The 13,760-nt window shown below is 46.5% G+C and overlaps 3 protein-coding genes across 3 annotated transcripts; all 3 read left to right on the forward strand.

Annotated features, from left to right (window-relative positions):
* Nucleotides 1-419: 419 nt before the first annotated feature.
* On the forward strand, nucleotides 420-1,553 carry LOC309393137 (actin-1-like; the record flags this gene model as incomplete). The annotated part of the gene is made up of 1 exon (XM_081955022.1): nucleotides 420-1,553. One exon carries the CDS (start codon nucleotides 420-422, stop codon nucleotides 1,551-1,553), a length of 1,134 nt encoding a protein of 377 aa, XP_081811148.1.
* A 3,020-nt stretch (nucleotides 1,554-4,573) lies between these two features.
* LOC309392742 (actin-related protein T2-like) lies at nucleotides 4,574-5,728 on the forward strand (the record flags this gene model as incomplete). Its single annotated transcript, XM_081954172.1, has 1 exon — nucleotides 4,574-5,728. One exon carries the CDS (start codon nucleotides 4,574-4,576, stop codon nucleotides 5,726-5,728), a length of 1,155 nt encoding a protein of 384 aa, XP_081810298.1.
* A 1,831-nt stretch (nucleotides 5,729-7,559) lies between these two features.
* On the forward strand, nucleotides 7,560-8,672 carry LOC309392743 (actin, cytoplasmic-like; the record flags this gene model as incomplete). The annotated part of the gene is made up of 1 exon (XM_081954173.1): nucleotides 7,560-8,672. The coding sequence occupies one exon, from the start codon at nucleotides 7,560-7,562 to the stop codon at nucleotides 8,670-8,672; it is 1,113 nt and encodes a 370-aa protein (XP_081810299.1).
* Between the last annotated feature and the right edge of the window lie 5,088 nt (nucleotides 8,673-13,760).

The raw sequence follows: 13,760 nt of genomic DNA on the forward strand, positions 1-13,760 counted from the left end.
TCTACCAATATATCCCTTCTCTTTCCTTTCTTCCTTTTCTAACCATCAGTCTCGCTAATGTTCCACTTTTCATTAATTTCCTGTTCTTAGATTCTTTTTTTCACCTTTTCTTTCTTTTTATATGTATTATGTCTGAATCTTTTTCTATCACTTTTCGAGAGATGGTTTGAATAACCCTCCCCAAGTTATTTCTCTTGAAATGTTGAGCAGTGGGTTGGACTAGAAGACCTCCCAGGTCCTTTCTGACACTGTTATTGTGTTATTAACATTGGAAGTAGCATCTTGCCAGCTCCTCAGGTTTCCTCCCCTAAAGGAAATAGTGTGTATGACATCACTGCTCTAGAATCTTTCCTTTTGGGCATTCTAAGTGGCCTCCAATCCAGAACATTTCTCCGGGTACGCAAGGAATAGTCTACGGAATGTCTGATCCCAGGTTTTTGGATATCCCAGCGGTCATCTTCGACAACGGATCCGGATTGTGTAAGGCTGGCATTGCTGGAGATAGCGCTCCGAGGTCCGTCATCACAGCCATCGTAGGCCGCTCGAAAGCGAAAGCCACGATGCTCGGAGCAGGCCAGAAGGAATATTACATCGGGGAAGAGGCTCAGTCTAAACGGGGCGTTTTGTCCTTGAATTACCCCATCGATCACGGCATTGTGACCTCCTGGGATGACATGGAACGGATCTGGAGGCACGTCTATGATTGCGAATTGAGGCTCAAGTCCAGCGAGAGGCCAGTGTTGCTGACCGAAGCGCCTCTGAATCCCCTCCAGAACCGGGAGAGGATGACACAGATCATGTTTGAGAACTTCAAGGTCCCCGCGATGTACGTGGCCGTCCAGGCTACCCTGGCGCTCTACGCCTCAGCACGAACCACCGGCATAGTCATGGACAGCGGAGACGGGGTCACCCACACGGTTCCTATCTACGAAGGGTACTGCTTGCCCCACGCGGTCTCCAGGTTGGACGTAGCCGGAAGGGACATCACTGAATACTTCATGAGGCTGCTACTCGAGAGCGGGCATTCCTTCGTCAGCACGGCTGAAAGAGAAATTGTGAAGGACATCAAGGAAAAGCTGTGTTACGTAGCATTGGACCCCGTCCAAGAAATGAAAACGAAGCTAGAATATCTACTCCGAGAGTACAAATTACCCGACGGAAACATCATCCAAATCGGGAGCCAACTCTTCCGAGCTCCTGAAGCCCTTTTCGCCCCCACCGACATTGGCATCGACGCACCGGGAGTCCACCGAATGATCTTCAACAGCATCATGAAATGCGACATCGATGTCCGACGGGACCTTTACGGCAACGTCCTCCTTTCGGGCGGATCGACGTTGTTCTGCGGGCTGGACGAGCGCATCTTGCAGGAGATGCAACTTCAGGTTCCTCTGGGGATATCGGTGAGGATCATCGCCCCTCCGGAAAGGAAGTATTGTGTGTGGATCGGGGCCTCCATATTGACTTGCTTAACGGCGTTCAGACAGATGTGGGTCACTTTGAACGATTATCAAGAATTTGGACCTGGCGTGGTGCACCGAAAATGTTTTTAGGAACAATCGTCTCCCTTCGTCGACGGGTTGGAACGGTGGAAGTTCAAATAATTAGAGGGACATAGAACATTTGCGGATCACACATAATTATTTGAACTTCTGTTGCATCTATCCAAAGACGGATTTCTCATATGTCTGTATTTATATGTATATATATGAAATCTGCCTTTGGATATGTTGACGTAGAATTTGCAGTAAATAAATGATGGAGTCACGGGCGCAAGGACCAGGGTGCGTTCTCTTCATTGACTTTTGTTCTTCAGAAGCACTATTTTCAGGGGTGGGATTCAGCCGGTTTAGACCGGTTTGGGCGAACCGGTAGTTCCGGCAAACAGTTGGCCCCCATCTCCCTTCCCCTGCTCTATTCCGTTCTATATTTCCCTTTTTTGAAGCCCAGCTGATCGGCGCAGCAGGGCGGATTGCCGAGTCTCAGCTGTTTTACTCCCCAGGGCTGCAGGAAAAGGTAAGATTTAGTGCTGATTTCAAATGCAATGTACATGCGCATAGCGCATGTTGGAGCATGCACCCTCAAATTGCGTGCGAAGCGAACAGGTTGAATCTCACCACTGCCTATTTTGCTTTCCTTGCTTTAATAAAGAGGTATGGTAGACTTCCTTCCCGCGGCAACTGAAAACGCTGAGATGGGGAGGGCCGAAGGGGCAAGCCTGCTGCGCCGGCTGGAGGGGTTGGGGGTCCGGGGCACCGTTTTGCGGTGGTTCAGCTCCTACCTTTCTGGCCGGACGCAGCGTGTGTTGGCAGGAGAAGAGAGGTCGACCCTACGCCCCCTTACTTGTGGGGTGCCACAGGGGTCGGTCCTCTCGCCACTCCTGTTCAACACATATATGAAGCCGCTGGGTGAGATCATCCGTGGTTTCGGGGTGGGATACCACCTGTACGCTGATGATACTCAGCTGTACTTTTCCACCCCGAACCACCCCAACGAGGCCATCAAAGTGATGTCCCGGTGTGTGGAAGCCGTACGGATCTGGATGGATGACAACCGACTCAGGCTCAACCCCTCCAAGACGGAGTGGCTGTAGGTACCAGCTCCCCGGTTCAGCCAATTAACTCCATCATTGGCCATTGGGGGCATTCAACTTGCCCCCGTGGAGCGGGTGCGCAATTTGGGCGTCCTCCTGGATGCCCGGCTGTCCATGGATGACCATGTGACAGCCGTGGCAAGGGGGGCGTTCCACCAGGTTCGCCTGGTGCGCCAATTGCGCCCCCTACTGGACCGGGACGCCTTACGCACAGTCACTCATGCGCTGGTGACGTCTCGCTTGGACTACTGTAACGCTCTCTACATGGGGCTTCCCTTGAAATGCACCCGGAGGCTACAGTTGGTCCAGAACGCAGCCGCGCGGGTAATTATGGGGAGTACTAGGTACTCCCATGTGACACCGTTCCTGCGCGAGCTGCACTGGCTTCCTGTGGTCTATCGGGTGCGTTTCAAGGTTTTGATAACAATCTTTAAAGCGCTCCATGGCTCAGGACCTAGTTACTTGCGGGATCGTATTCTGCCCCATACATCCCTGCGACCAATCCGCTTGCACAGAGAGGGCCTCCTCCAGGTGCCGTCCACTAGACAGTGTCGGGGGGCGGCGCCTAGGAGTAGAGCCTTCTCTGTGGCGGGCCCAGCCCTGTGGAATGACTTCCCTCCGGATATTAGGAATACCTCTGACCTCCGCTCCTTTCGTATTAAGCTTAAGACCCACCTATTCCAAGTAGCTGGCCTGGCTCAACTTTGATCTAACCATATTGCTCCTGACGGGTTTTTAATTGGGTATTTTAATTATATTTAATTATTTAGGGGTTTTTTAATCACTGTATTCTAATTGTTTTTTATTCATCAGCCGACCTCCTCCTTGTGTATGTCTCAGTATATGTCTCTGTTATATGTTTGTTTTGTCCACATATTTATTTCATATGTTTCATTGTACGCCACCCCGAGTCCTTCGGGAGAGGGTGCGGCTAAGAAATAAATATTTATTATATTATAATTATTATTATTAAGACGGATTGGAAGGTGGGCGTTGATAGATTATGCTCTTGAAAATAAACAAGGGTTGGGCAGAAGAAGGGCCATCTTAATTTCCGCCCTTCTTACCAAATTGATCTGAGACAGAAAAAAAAACCATTTTATAAAGTTGACACTAATTTTTGCTTCCTACACAATGAGCAGCTCTGCAAATCTAGTGCTTTTCCAACACAGGGTGCAATCCTCCCGATCACCAGTAGGGGCGGTAGCAACAAGGAAAGACACTTCTGATCTCTTGGAGGCCCCCTAGTGGTCATTCCATTTTTTTTGTAATTTTGAATTGTTAAGAAGAGAATGGTAGAGGCTCTCTTGCTTGAACTAGAAGACCTTGGGTGGGCCCTTCCGATCCTATTCTATATTCTAAGAAACCGAACAACTGAAGAAGCAAGAACAGTGATGGAGAAAGAGAGAGAGAAGACGATTTGTGTTCTTGTGAAGACAGCCTTGTGTTCTTGAGGTGTTTTGGACTTCATTTTGCATTTGTAGAAGAGTTCATTTTAAACATCTGAAGACCATTTCTGGTCAAGATAGTGGATCCTGTCTAGGAGAAAAGGCGAAACCATATTTGTCTCTTCATCAAAGTAGCTTTGAAGCTACTTTGAACTTTCTCGTCCCATCCTAAATACCTGAAGACCATTTCTGGTCAAGATAGTGGATCTTGACTAAGAGAAGACTTGAAACCATCTTTGTCTCTTCATCAAAGTAGCTTTGAAAGGCCTCTTGAACTTTCTGGTCTCCTAGAGACAACTCAACAATGGTTAGACAGGACCTCATTCATTGTGAAGTCGTGGCTATGGACCATTTTTCCAATTTTCTCAAATGGGAGAGAGGCCTGGGTTTTTGTCATTGTTGTTTTCAGATTGACAGAGCACTGAGGAAACCAGAAGTGTTTTTATTCCCAGGGACCACTCAAAAGACACATCTCGGAGTCTCCGACACCATGTCTGTGGTCAGGTGCTGAGCAAGCTGATGTTCTCCTGAAATGGGCCGAGAAGGTTTTGCATCGAAGGCTCGAATCTCCAACTCCCAAGCTGTCATCATTGACAATGGCTCTGGACTTTGCAAATCGGGGATTTCTGGAGAAATTAGCCCAAGGCACGTCATGTCCACTGTCCTTGGTTACCCCAGAAGCAAGCTGCCTCATTCCAAGGCTAAACAGAAGGAATGCTACGTGGGATTTGACGCCCAGCATAGACAAGACAGCCTCTCGTTGACCTACCCCATCGAAGCGGGCGTCATCACTTGCTGGGACGAGATGGAGACCATCTGGAAGTACATCTACGACAAAGGGCTGGGGGTGAAGGCCTTCGAGAGACCTCTGCTGATGACAGAATCCCCCTTGAATCCCAAAGAAGACCGAGCCAAGCTCACCCAGCTAATGTTTGAATGTTTCAAGGTCCCGTCTTTCTATCTCTCCATCCCGGCCATCCTCTCCCTCTACGCCTCTGCACGTTACACGGGGATCGTCATTGATTGCGGGTTCGGGATCAGCCACGCCGTCCCCGTCTACGAGGGGTACTGTCTTCCCCACGCGGTGTCCAAGCTGGGCCTCGGGGGCTGCAACGTCACGCAATTCCTGAGGGAACTTCTCCTGGAAAACAGGCAATACTTCTGGAACTTTCCGGAAGCCAACAATGTGGTGGATGACATCAAAGTCAAGTTGTGTTTTGTGGCCTTGGACGCCCACCACCGAGACAGCAAGCACTCCGAAGAGCTCCCCAAAGAGTACAAGCTTCCCGACGGCAACAGGATCAAAATTGGGGACCCCCTCTACCTGGCTCCCGAGATCCTATTCACCCCGAGCAACATCGACCACAAAGGACAAGGTCTGCACAGGCTTGTGGCCCGCAGCATCAAGAAGTGTGACCCCAGCATCCGTAACGTCCTGTATTCCAACGTGCTAATCTCGGGAGGGTCTTCCCTCTTCCCAGGTTTGGACGAGCGGATGTTCAAAGGCTTGGAAGGGGAAGCCCCCCAAGGTGTCCCCATCAAGGTCATTGCTCCCCCAGACCGATGGTTCTCGGCATGGATTGGGGCGTCGATCATCACTTCCTTGAGCACCTTCAAACAAATGTGGGTGACGGCTGCCGATTACCGAGAATACGGGCCAAATATTGTCCACCGACGGTGTTACTGAGGACGGGGAAATCTCTCCTCATTTGGCTTGTGGTCCAAGCAGAAAACGATTAAAAAATAGCAAGCGTTCACCTTTTTCCCAAAAGGTTAAATAAATAATTGATTTAAAGGCCCGAGAAACGATGTGGATTTAATGTACTTCCTGCTTAGTAGTCCAGTAATGGTATCCTATTTTCTTCACTACCGGTTCGGTAGCGGGAGCGCGCCCGCAAGTCTGGGCATGCGCAAAACCTCCTGGGTTTGGGGTCCGCCACGCCTTCCCCATGTACGAGGGGTACTGTCTCCCTCATGTTCTGTGATGACGTCTGGGTGGGTAAGCGGAGCCTTGCGCCACCTTCGCTACTGCTTCGCCCCAAACTGGTGCGAACTGGCAAAATATCACCTCTGAGGTAGTCCTTGTCTTAGAACAGCTCATTTAGCGACCTTTCGAAAACGTGACCATTTCCCCACACTTACGACCGTTGCACCATCCCCAGGGTGGTGTGAACAAAATGCAGATGTTTAGCAACTGGCATGTACTTATGACAGCTGCATTTTCCCAGGGAATTCTATTCACCGCCAAGTGACTGCGTGGATTCATCGAACAGCCGTGGCGAGGAAGGTCGTCAGGTGAGGCAAACACGCCCTTAGCCACTATCTCACTTAGCGACAGAAACGTACGACCTCCGTTGTCTCGTGCTGGCCGCATTCATACAACCCTGCCAAATTAGGTCAGCTAAAGACAATTGCATTCACACCAGGTGCTAAACTCCCTGAGCTAAACCTCAGTTGAATCTTTTCAGTGTTGTGGCTTAAAGTTCCGTGTGAACTTTGATGTAGTTTAAGGTTCCTTGTTCCGTGCAGAAGTAGACTATGGTTAATTCAACCATCATAGTGTGTCAAACGAGCCGAGGAGGCTTACCTACCGAAAACATGGTTTATGAACTGGAAAGTAAATCTCTTGGCTAGACTACTGCGATTGGCCTCTCATTGGGCTGCCCTTGAGGATACCGCAGACCACTTGCTGACCATCTATAGAACCGTCTACACTTGGTCAGCAGTCATTGTAACAGTCTAACGGAGTTGGAAGGGGACCTTGGAGGTCTTCTAGTCCATCCCCCCTCTGCTCAAAGAGGAGACCATTCGGGACAGATGGTTTCTTCTTTGGACTGTCTTCCTGTAGCATCAACCTGCTTGTCCACTCTTCCTGTTACTGACTATAGTACTGTTACTATTACTGATTTTTCCCTCCAATCGCTATCTCAGTTGTCTACCAGTTGTCAATCCAGAGGTTCACCTAGGCGGCCACCCATACGAGGCCCACCTTAGCACTTCCATTGTTCTCTTTGATGTCATTGTACATGTCAGATGACAACGTCAACTTGGTCTCCATTGGCTGACCACAGAAGATCAAACTGGAAGCTTCTTAAACCTCTGCAAAAATTGAACAGAGAAGACCACGCAGTCCAGTTTTTAACACCACAGAGGCGCCACTGTGAATAAATTGAAACCGGGGATCTGAGAAGCATCATGGTGCCCTACACCCTTGGCCACCTGAAACATCTTTCGTTGATCCTGGTTCACAAAGACAACCAGTAATAACAATAATCTCTGAACATCCATGGTGGATGCTCCCAATCACTCCATCACTCCAAGACAAGTCCTGGTTATTCAGAGAAGACCTTGTTCCCAGAAATATATGTCGCCCTGTACATCATAGAAGAAGCTGGTTTTGAAAAAGGGAGAAACCCGTTTGTGAGATCTAAGGATCTAGAACCTAGATGGACCCAACGTTCTGTGTCCTATGAGAGCGAGGAAAAGAGCTGTTGCAAATTCAGCTCTTCGGATCAAAGATGTCTCAGTCGAGAAGCGCTGTCATTATTGACAATGGGTCGGGACTCTGCAAAGCGGGTTTTTCCGGGGAGGAGGCTCCCAGAGCCATGGTGGCAACAGTTGTCGGCTACCCAAAGACCCAAGCGATCATGTTTGGCCCCGTTCAGAGGACTTGTTACGTCGGCAAGGAAGCCCAAGCCAAGAGAGGGATCTTATCTTTTAAATACCCAGTGGAGCATGGGATCGTGACCTCTTGGGATGACATGGAGAAGATCTGGAGATACATCTACAGGCATGGGCTCAAGACAAGAGCCAAGGAGAGGCCGGTGCTGTTGACCGAAGCACCCATGAACCCAAAAGCCAACCGAGAGAAGATGACAGAGATCATGTTTGAGCATTTCCAGGTCCCGGCTATGTTTGTAGGCCTTCAAGCTTTGATGGCCTTGTACGCTTCTGCCCGTACTACTGGGTTGGTTTTAGATAGCGGTGCCGGAGTCACATTGACTGTCCCCATCTACAAAGGCCACTGCCTGCTCCACGCCATCTCCAGGATGAACTTTGCGGGACGGGACATCACCCGATATCTCGCGACCCTCCTGCTGGAGAGCGGTCACAATTTCCTCAGCTCCGCCGAGAAGGAGATTGTGAAGAACATCAAGGAGAACCTGTGCTATGTGGCTCTGGATTCGAGTCACCCGAAAGACAAAGCATCCGTCCGCGAATACACCCTCCCTGACGGCACGCCTGTCGAGATCGGGGACCAGCTCTTCCGAGCTCCCGAATCCCTGTTCAACCCGACGGATGCGGGAGTTTCGGCGCCGGGAATCCACCAAATGATTGCCGAGAGCATCTCCAAATGTGAAGGAAGCATCCGGCAGGATCTCTGGAGAAGCCTCGTCGTAGCGGGAGGATCTACCCTCTTCCCGGGTCTTAGCGAACGTCTTCTCAAAGAGCTAAGAAATCTAGGCCCTCGCGGCCTGCCAACCAATCTGGAAGCCCCAGCAAACCGGATATATTCCGTCTGGATTGGCGCGTCGGTGCTCACCAGCCTGCCTTCGTTTCAGAACATGTGGGTCACCCAGGAAGAATACAGAGAGGTTGGCTCCAGGGTGCTGCAGAAGAAGTGCTTCTGAGAAAGAATAAATGGGCCAGTTATGAAAGCCCCTTCCCCCCTCATCCCACCCTCCAAAAAAAATTTGATTGGAAATGCTGGAGAGGGGCTAGTAAACCTTTCCAAAAAGAAAGCCGTGCCACGTGGTTTTTGGAGCGCGGCGACCAAAGTTCCCATATTGGGGGGGGGGGAGGCAAAGAAAGAGGCCTTGTGAGCTGTGTTTTGAGGACCCCTGAAGTTGTTTTGCATATGTTGAGGGAGGGAGGGAGTTGATGTCAGTAAGAGCAGGAAGCTGTTAGTTTGTTGGATGTTCGGTGCTGGAGCAAACCACGAGAATTGTTTACTTCCAGGCCTGTACGCTTTTTGCCACTTGCCGTAAACAGCAATAGCCCTTAGATTTTATATACCACTTCACGGTGCTTTACATCCCTCTCTAAGCGGTTTACAGAATCAGCCTATGGCCCCCAACAATCTGGGTCCTCATTTCACCCACCTCGGAAGGACGGAAGGCTGTCAACCTTGAGCCTGGTGAAATTCAAACTGCCCAATTGCAGGCAGCCATCAGTCAGCAGAAGTAGCCTGCAGTACTGCACTCTGACCACTGCGCTACCAAAGCTCAAATAGGCAGAAGACCCACAAAAATAAACCAGAATTGGTGGGTGGGTGGTTGAGATGATCTAAGATAGATAAATAGGTAGGTAGATGGATAGATGGATGGATGGATGGATGGATGGATGGATAGATAGATAGATAGATAGATAGATAGATAGATATAGATATAGATATAGATATAGATATAGATATAGATATAGATATAGATATAGATATAGATATAGATATAGATATAGATATAGATATAGATATAGATATAGATATAGATATAGATATAGATATAGATATATAGATATAGATATAGATATAGATATAGAGATAGAGATAGAGATAGAGATAGATAGAGATAGAGATAGAGATAGAGATAGAGATAGAGATAGAGATAGAGATATAGATATAGATATAGATATAGATATAGATATAGATATAGATATAGATATAGATATAGATATAGATATAGATATAGATATAGATATAGATATAGATATAGATATAGAGAGATAGAGATAGATAGATAGATAGATAGAGAGAGAGAGAGAGAGAGAGAGAGAGAGAGAGATAGAGAGAGATAGATCTAGAACGATAGCTAGATCTAGAAAGATAGCTAGATCTAGAAAGATAGTTGATAGAGGTGGGAGGGAGGGAGGGTAGAAAGAAGGAAGAAAGATGAAGGGAAGGAAGAAAATGAAAAGGAAGGAAGAAAGGAAGATGAAGGAAGGAAAAGTGGAGGAAGGACAAAGAAGTAAGGAAAAATGAATGGGAAGGAAGGAAGGAAAAAAGAAAAGGAAGACGAAGGAAGGAAAAATGAAAAGGAAGGAAGGAGGAAGGAAGGAAGATGAAGGGAAGGAAGGAAGAGGAAGAGAAGGAAGAAAATGAAACAGAAGGAAGGGAGGGAGGGAAGGAAAATGAAAGGGAAGAAAGGACAAAGGAAGGAAGGACAAAGAAGTAAGGAAAATGAATGGGAAGGAAGGAAGGGGAAAAAAGGAAGAAGGAAGGAAAAATGAAAAGGAAGTAAGGAGGAAGGAAGGAAGGAAGATGAGAACAGGAAAAGGGGGAAGGAAGGAAGATGAAGGGAGGCAAGGAAAAGTGAAGGAAGGACAAAGAAGTAAGGAAACATGAATGGGAAGGAAGGAAAAAAGAAAAGAAAGGGGATAAGTAGGAAGAAAAATAAAAAGGAAGGAAGGGATGAAAGAAAGAAAAAATGAATGGGAAGGAAGGAAAAAAGGAAAAGGAAGGCGAGGAAGGAAAAATGAAAGGGAAGGAAGAAAGGAAGGAAAAATTAAAGAGAAGGAATGAGAAAAGCATGAAAGGAACAAAAAATGAAAGAAGGGAGGGAGGGAGGAAGTTAGACTTTCTAAGTGTAAAGTCCCGAATGGATCTATTCCAGGTTAAAGTGAAATTTGCAGGGTGAAATGAAATAAAACAGCTTCCCAATTCTGAAGGTTCCAGATTTCCCTTAGAGGAAAATGCCAGGTTGAGGAGGGGTGGGGTGGGGGTGGGTGTAATCCTCTGACACATGTCAACTCCATAATGAACCCGCCGTTGCAAAGCAGAAGGGATCAAAAGTGGACAAATTGACGTTGACAAAGTGACATTTTCTATATTGTTCCATTTCTTGTGATGTCTTTATTTTCCTTTCCCCTCTTCCCCTGGCTTGCATGCAGGCGGCGAGAAGCAGATGGCCACAAATATTGCAGCCAAACAAACAATCAGTGCATATTTAGAGAGCTGTTAAGAACCCGATTCCTTTTTTTTATTATTGTTATTATTTTGTTTTGTTTTGTCTTTTTTTCCTGGCAGCCTGCTGGAAACCCGTAAACAAATGAGATACAACTGTAGTTTGTGTAAGGAGTTTACAGCTAGCTGACTTCCATATGCGTGGGATTTGCAAGGAACACAAAGGGCTTGACACTACCGCACCAATTGCTTAATGTGTGTGTGTGTGTGTGTGTGTGTGTGTAGACACAAACACAAAACACCCTCGCCTTGGAAATTGGACCCAATTGTGGAATTTTGCACAGAAATCCTGGCTGATGCAGATCGAAGGATGCCTTTCTCTTGGGATGGATTTTTTTTTTTTTTGCACGGGGGGGGGGGGGAGTAAATTAACTGCAGATCCTAATTTTGTTTGCCTGCTGAAGTTGGTCAGATTTAGAAAACGAATGTGCAAGTGGTTTGTTAAGCTGCTGTTGTTGTTTTTTTGTTTAGTTTTAGTATGGTCAATTCCCCACCACCACCACCCAAAAAAAAATAACCTTTATTAAAAGGGTAATAATGTGGCTTGTTGGATGCAAGCTGTTAGATACTTGCTATAACTACAGTGGTTTCCACCCAGGTCCTTCGTTCCAGCGGGAACAGAGGTTTAATCCTACTGGTCAAAGTAGCTCCCTATAAAAGGGCTGCTGTCAGACTCCACCTTCGCTGGGTTGTTCTTACTTGTTCTTCTATTACTGTACGTAATAAAGAGCTGTTGTTATTGTTAGCCTGTGTGTGCCTATCCATTACCCAATCTAAATCTATCTATCTATCTATCTATCTATCTATCTATCTATCTATCTATCTATCTATCTATCTATCTATCTATCTATCATCTATCTATCTATCTATCTATATCTCTCAATATTTATATCTATCTATCTGTCTGTCTCTATCTCTCTATCTCTATCTCTATATTTATAACTATCTATCTCTATCTATCTATCTATTTATCTATCTATCTCTATCTATCTATCTATCTATCTATCTATCTATCTATCTTTATACATACATACATACATACATACATACATACATACATACATACATACATACATACATACATACATATTTATTTATTTATATCTATTTATATCTATCTATCTATCTATCTATCTATCTATCTATCTATCTATCTATCTATCTATCTATCTATCTATAATACAATAGTAGAGTTGGAAGGGACCTTGGAGGTCTTCTAGTTCAACCCCCTGCCTAGGCAGGAAACCCTATACCATTTCAGGCAAATGGCTATCCAACATCTTCTTAAAGACTTCCAGTGTTGGGGCATTCACAACTTCTGGAGGCAAATTCTGTTCCACTGATGAATTGTTCTAACTGTCAGGAAGTTTCTCCTCAGTTCTAAGTTGCTTCTCTCCTTGATTAGTTTCCACCCATTGCTTCTTGTCCTACACTCAGGTGCCTTGGAGAATAGTTTGATTCCCTCTTCTTTGTGGCAACCCCTGAGATATTGGGACACTGCTATCATGTCTCCCCTAGTCCTTCTTTCTCTTAAGCTAGACATACCTAGTTCCTGCAACCGTTCTTCATATGTTTTATCCTCCAGTCCCCTAATCCTCTTTCTTGCTCTTCTCTGCACTCTTTCTAGAGTCTCCACATCTTTTTTACATCGTGGCGACCAGAACTGAATGCAGGATTCCAAGTGTGGCCTTACCAAGGCCTTATAAAGTGGTATTAACCCTTCATGTGATCTTGATTCTATCCCTCTGTTGATGCAGCCTAGAACTGTGTTGGCTTTTTTGGCAGCTGCTGCACACGGCTGGCTCCTATTTAAATGGTTGTCCACTAGGACTCCAGGATCCCTTTCACAGTTACTACTATTGAGCACGGTACCACCTATACTCTGTACCTGTGCATTCCGTTTTTGTTGCCTAAATGTAGAACCTTTATCTATCTATCTATCTATCTATCTATCTATCTATCTATCTATCTATCTATCTATCTATCTATCTATATCTCTATATTTATATCTATCTATCTGTCTGTCTGTCTGTTAGATACTTGTTCTAACTATAGTGGTTTCCACCAAGGTCCTCCATTCCGGCGGGAACAGAGGTTTAATCCTATTGGTCGAAGGGTCTGGCAGCTCCCTATAAAAGGGCTGCTGTCAGACTCAACCTTCGCTGGATTGTTCTCACTTGTTGTATGTAATAAAGAGCTGTTGTTACCGTCGAGCCTGTGTGTGCCTCTCCATTACCCAATCTAACACAAGCCAATTGGCCTGGTGCATGGTGTCATTTGCAGTAAGCATTTGGGCAAAAGACATCATAAATGCAGGTACACGACATGCAATTTATGCAAAGGATGCGCTTCTGCGTGAATGTAAAAGAACCTGAGCTACTTTTGGCTCCAAGAATGTCCATGGGGCGAGGAGGTAAAAGATACGTACCTGACGTATCTTTTACACAAACCACTTCTATTTACGCCAATGGCGTAGCTGAGGGAAACCTGCTGCCTAAAATGGCCCCCGTTTGACTGGGCCCCAAAGTGGGTACCCCTTTTCCTCCAACTAGGCCAGAAAAATCATGATTTTTCCTATTTTATTAGAAAAAAAGGGACTTGAAAAGTAGAGCTGCCATCACTTCTGGAACTGAGGACTTTTCGGGCCTAGTCCCCACCTGGGCCCCTCCAAGCCTAGGGACTTCAACTCCCAGAATTCTCATCCCTGGCCACGCTAACTGTGGCATTGTGGGAGTTGAAGTCCACGCACACCTGGAAAATG

The sequence above is a fragment of the Natrix helvetica genome (assembly GCF_964273705.1).
Source record: "Natrix helvetica genome assembly, chromosome: 5".
NCBI lineage: Eukaryota > Metazoa > Chordata > Lepidosauria > Squamata > Natricidae > Natrix > Natrix helvetica.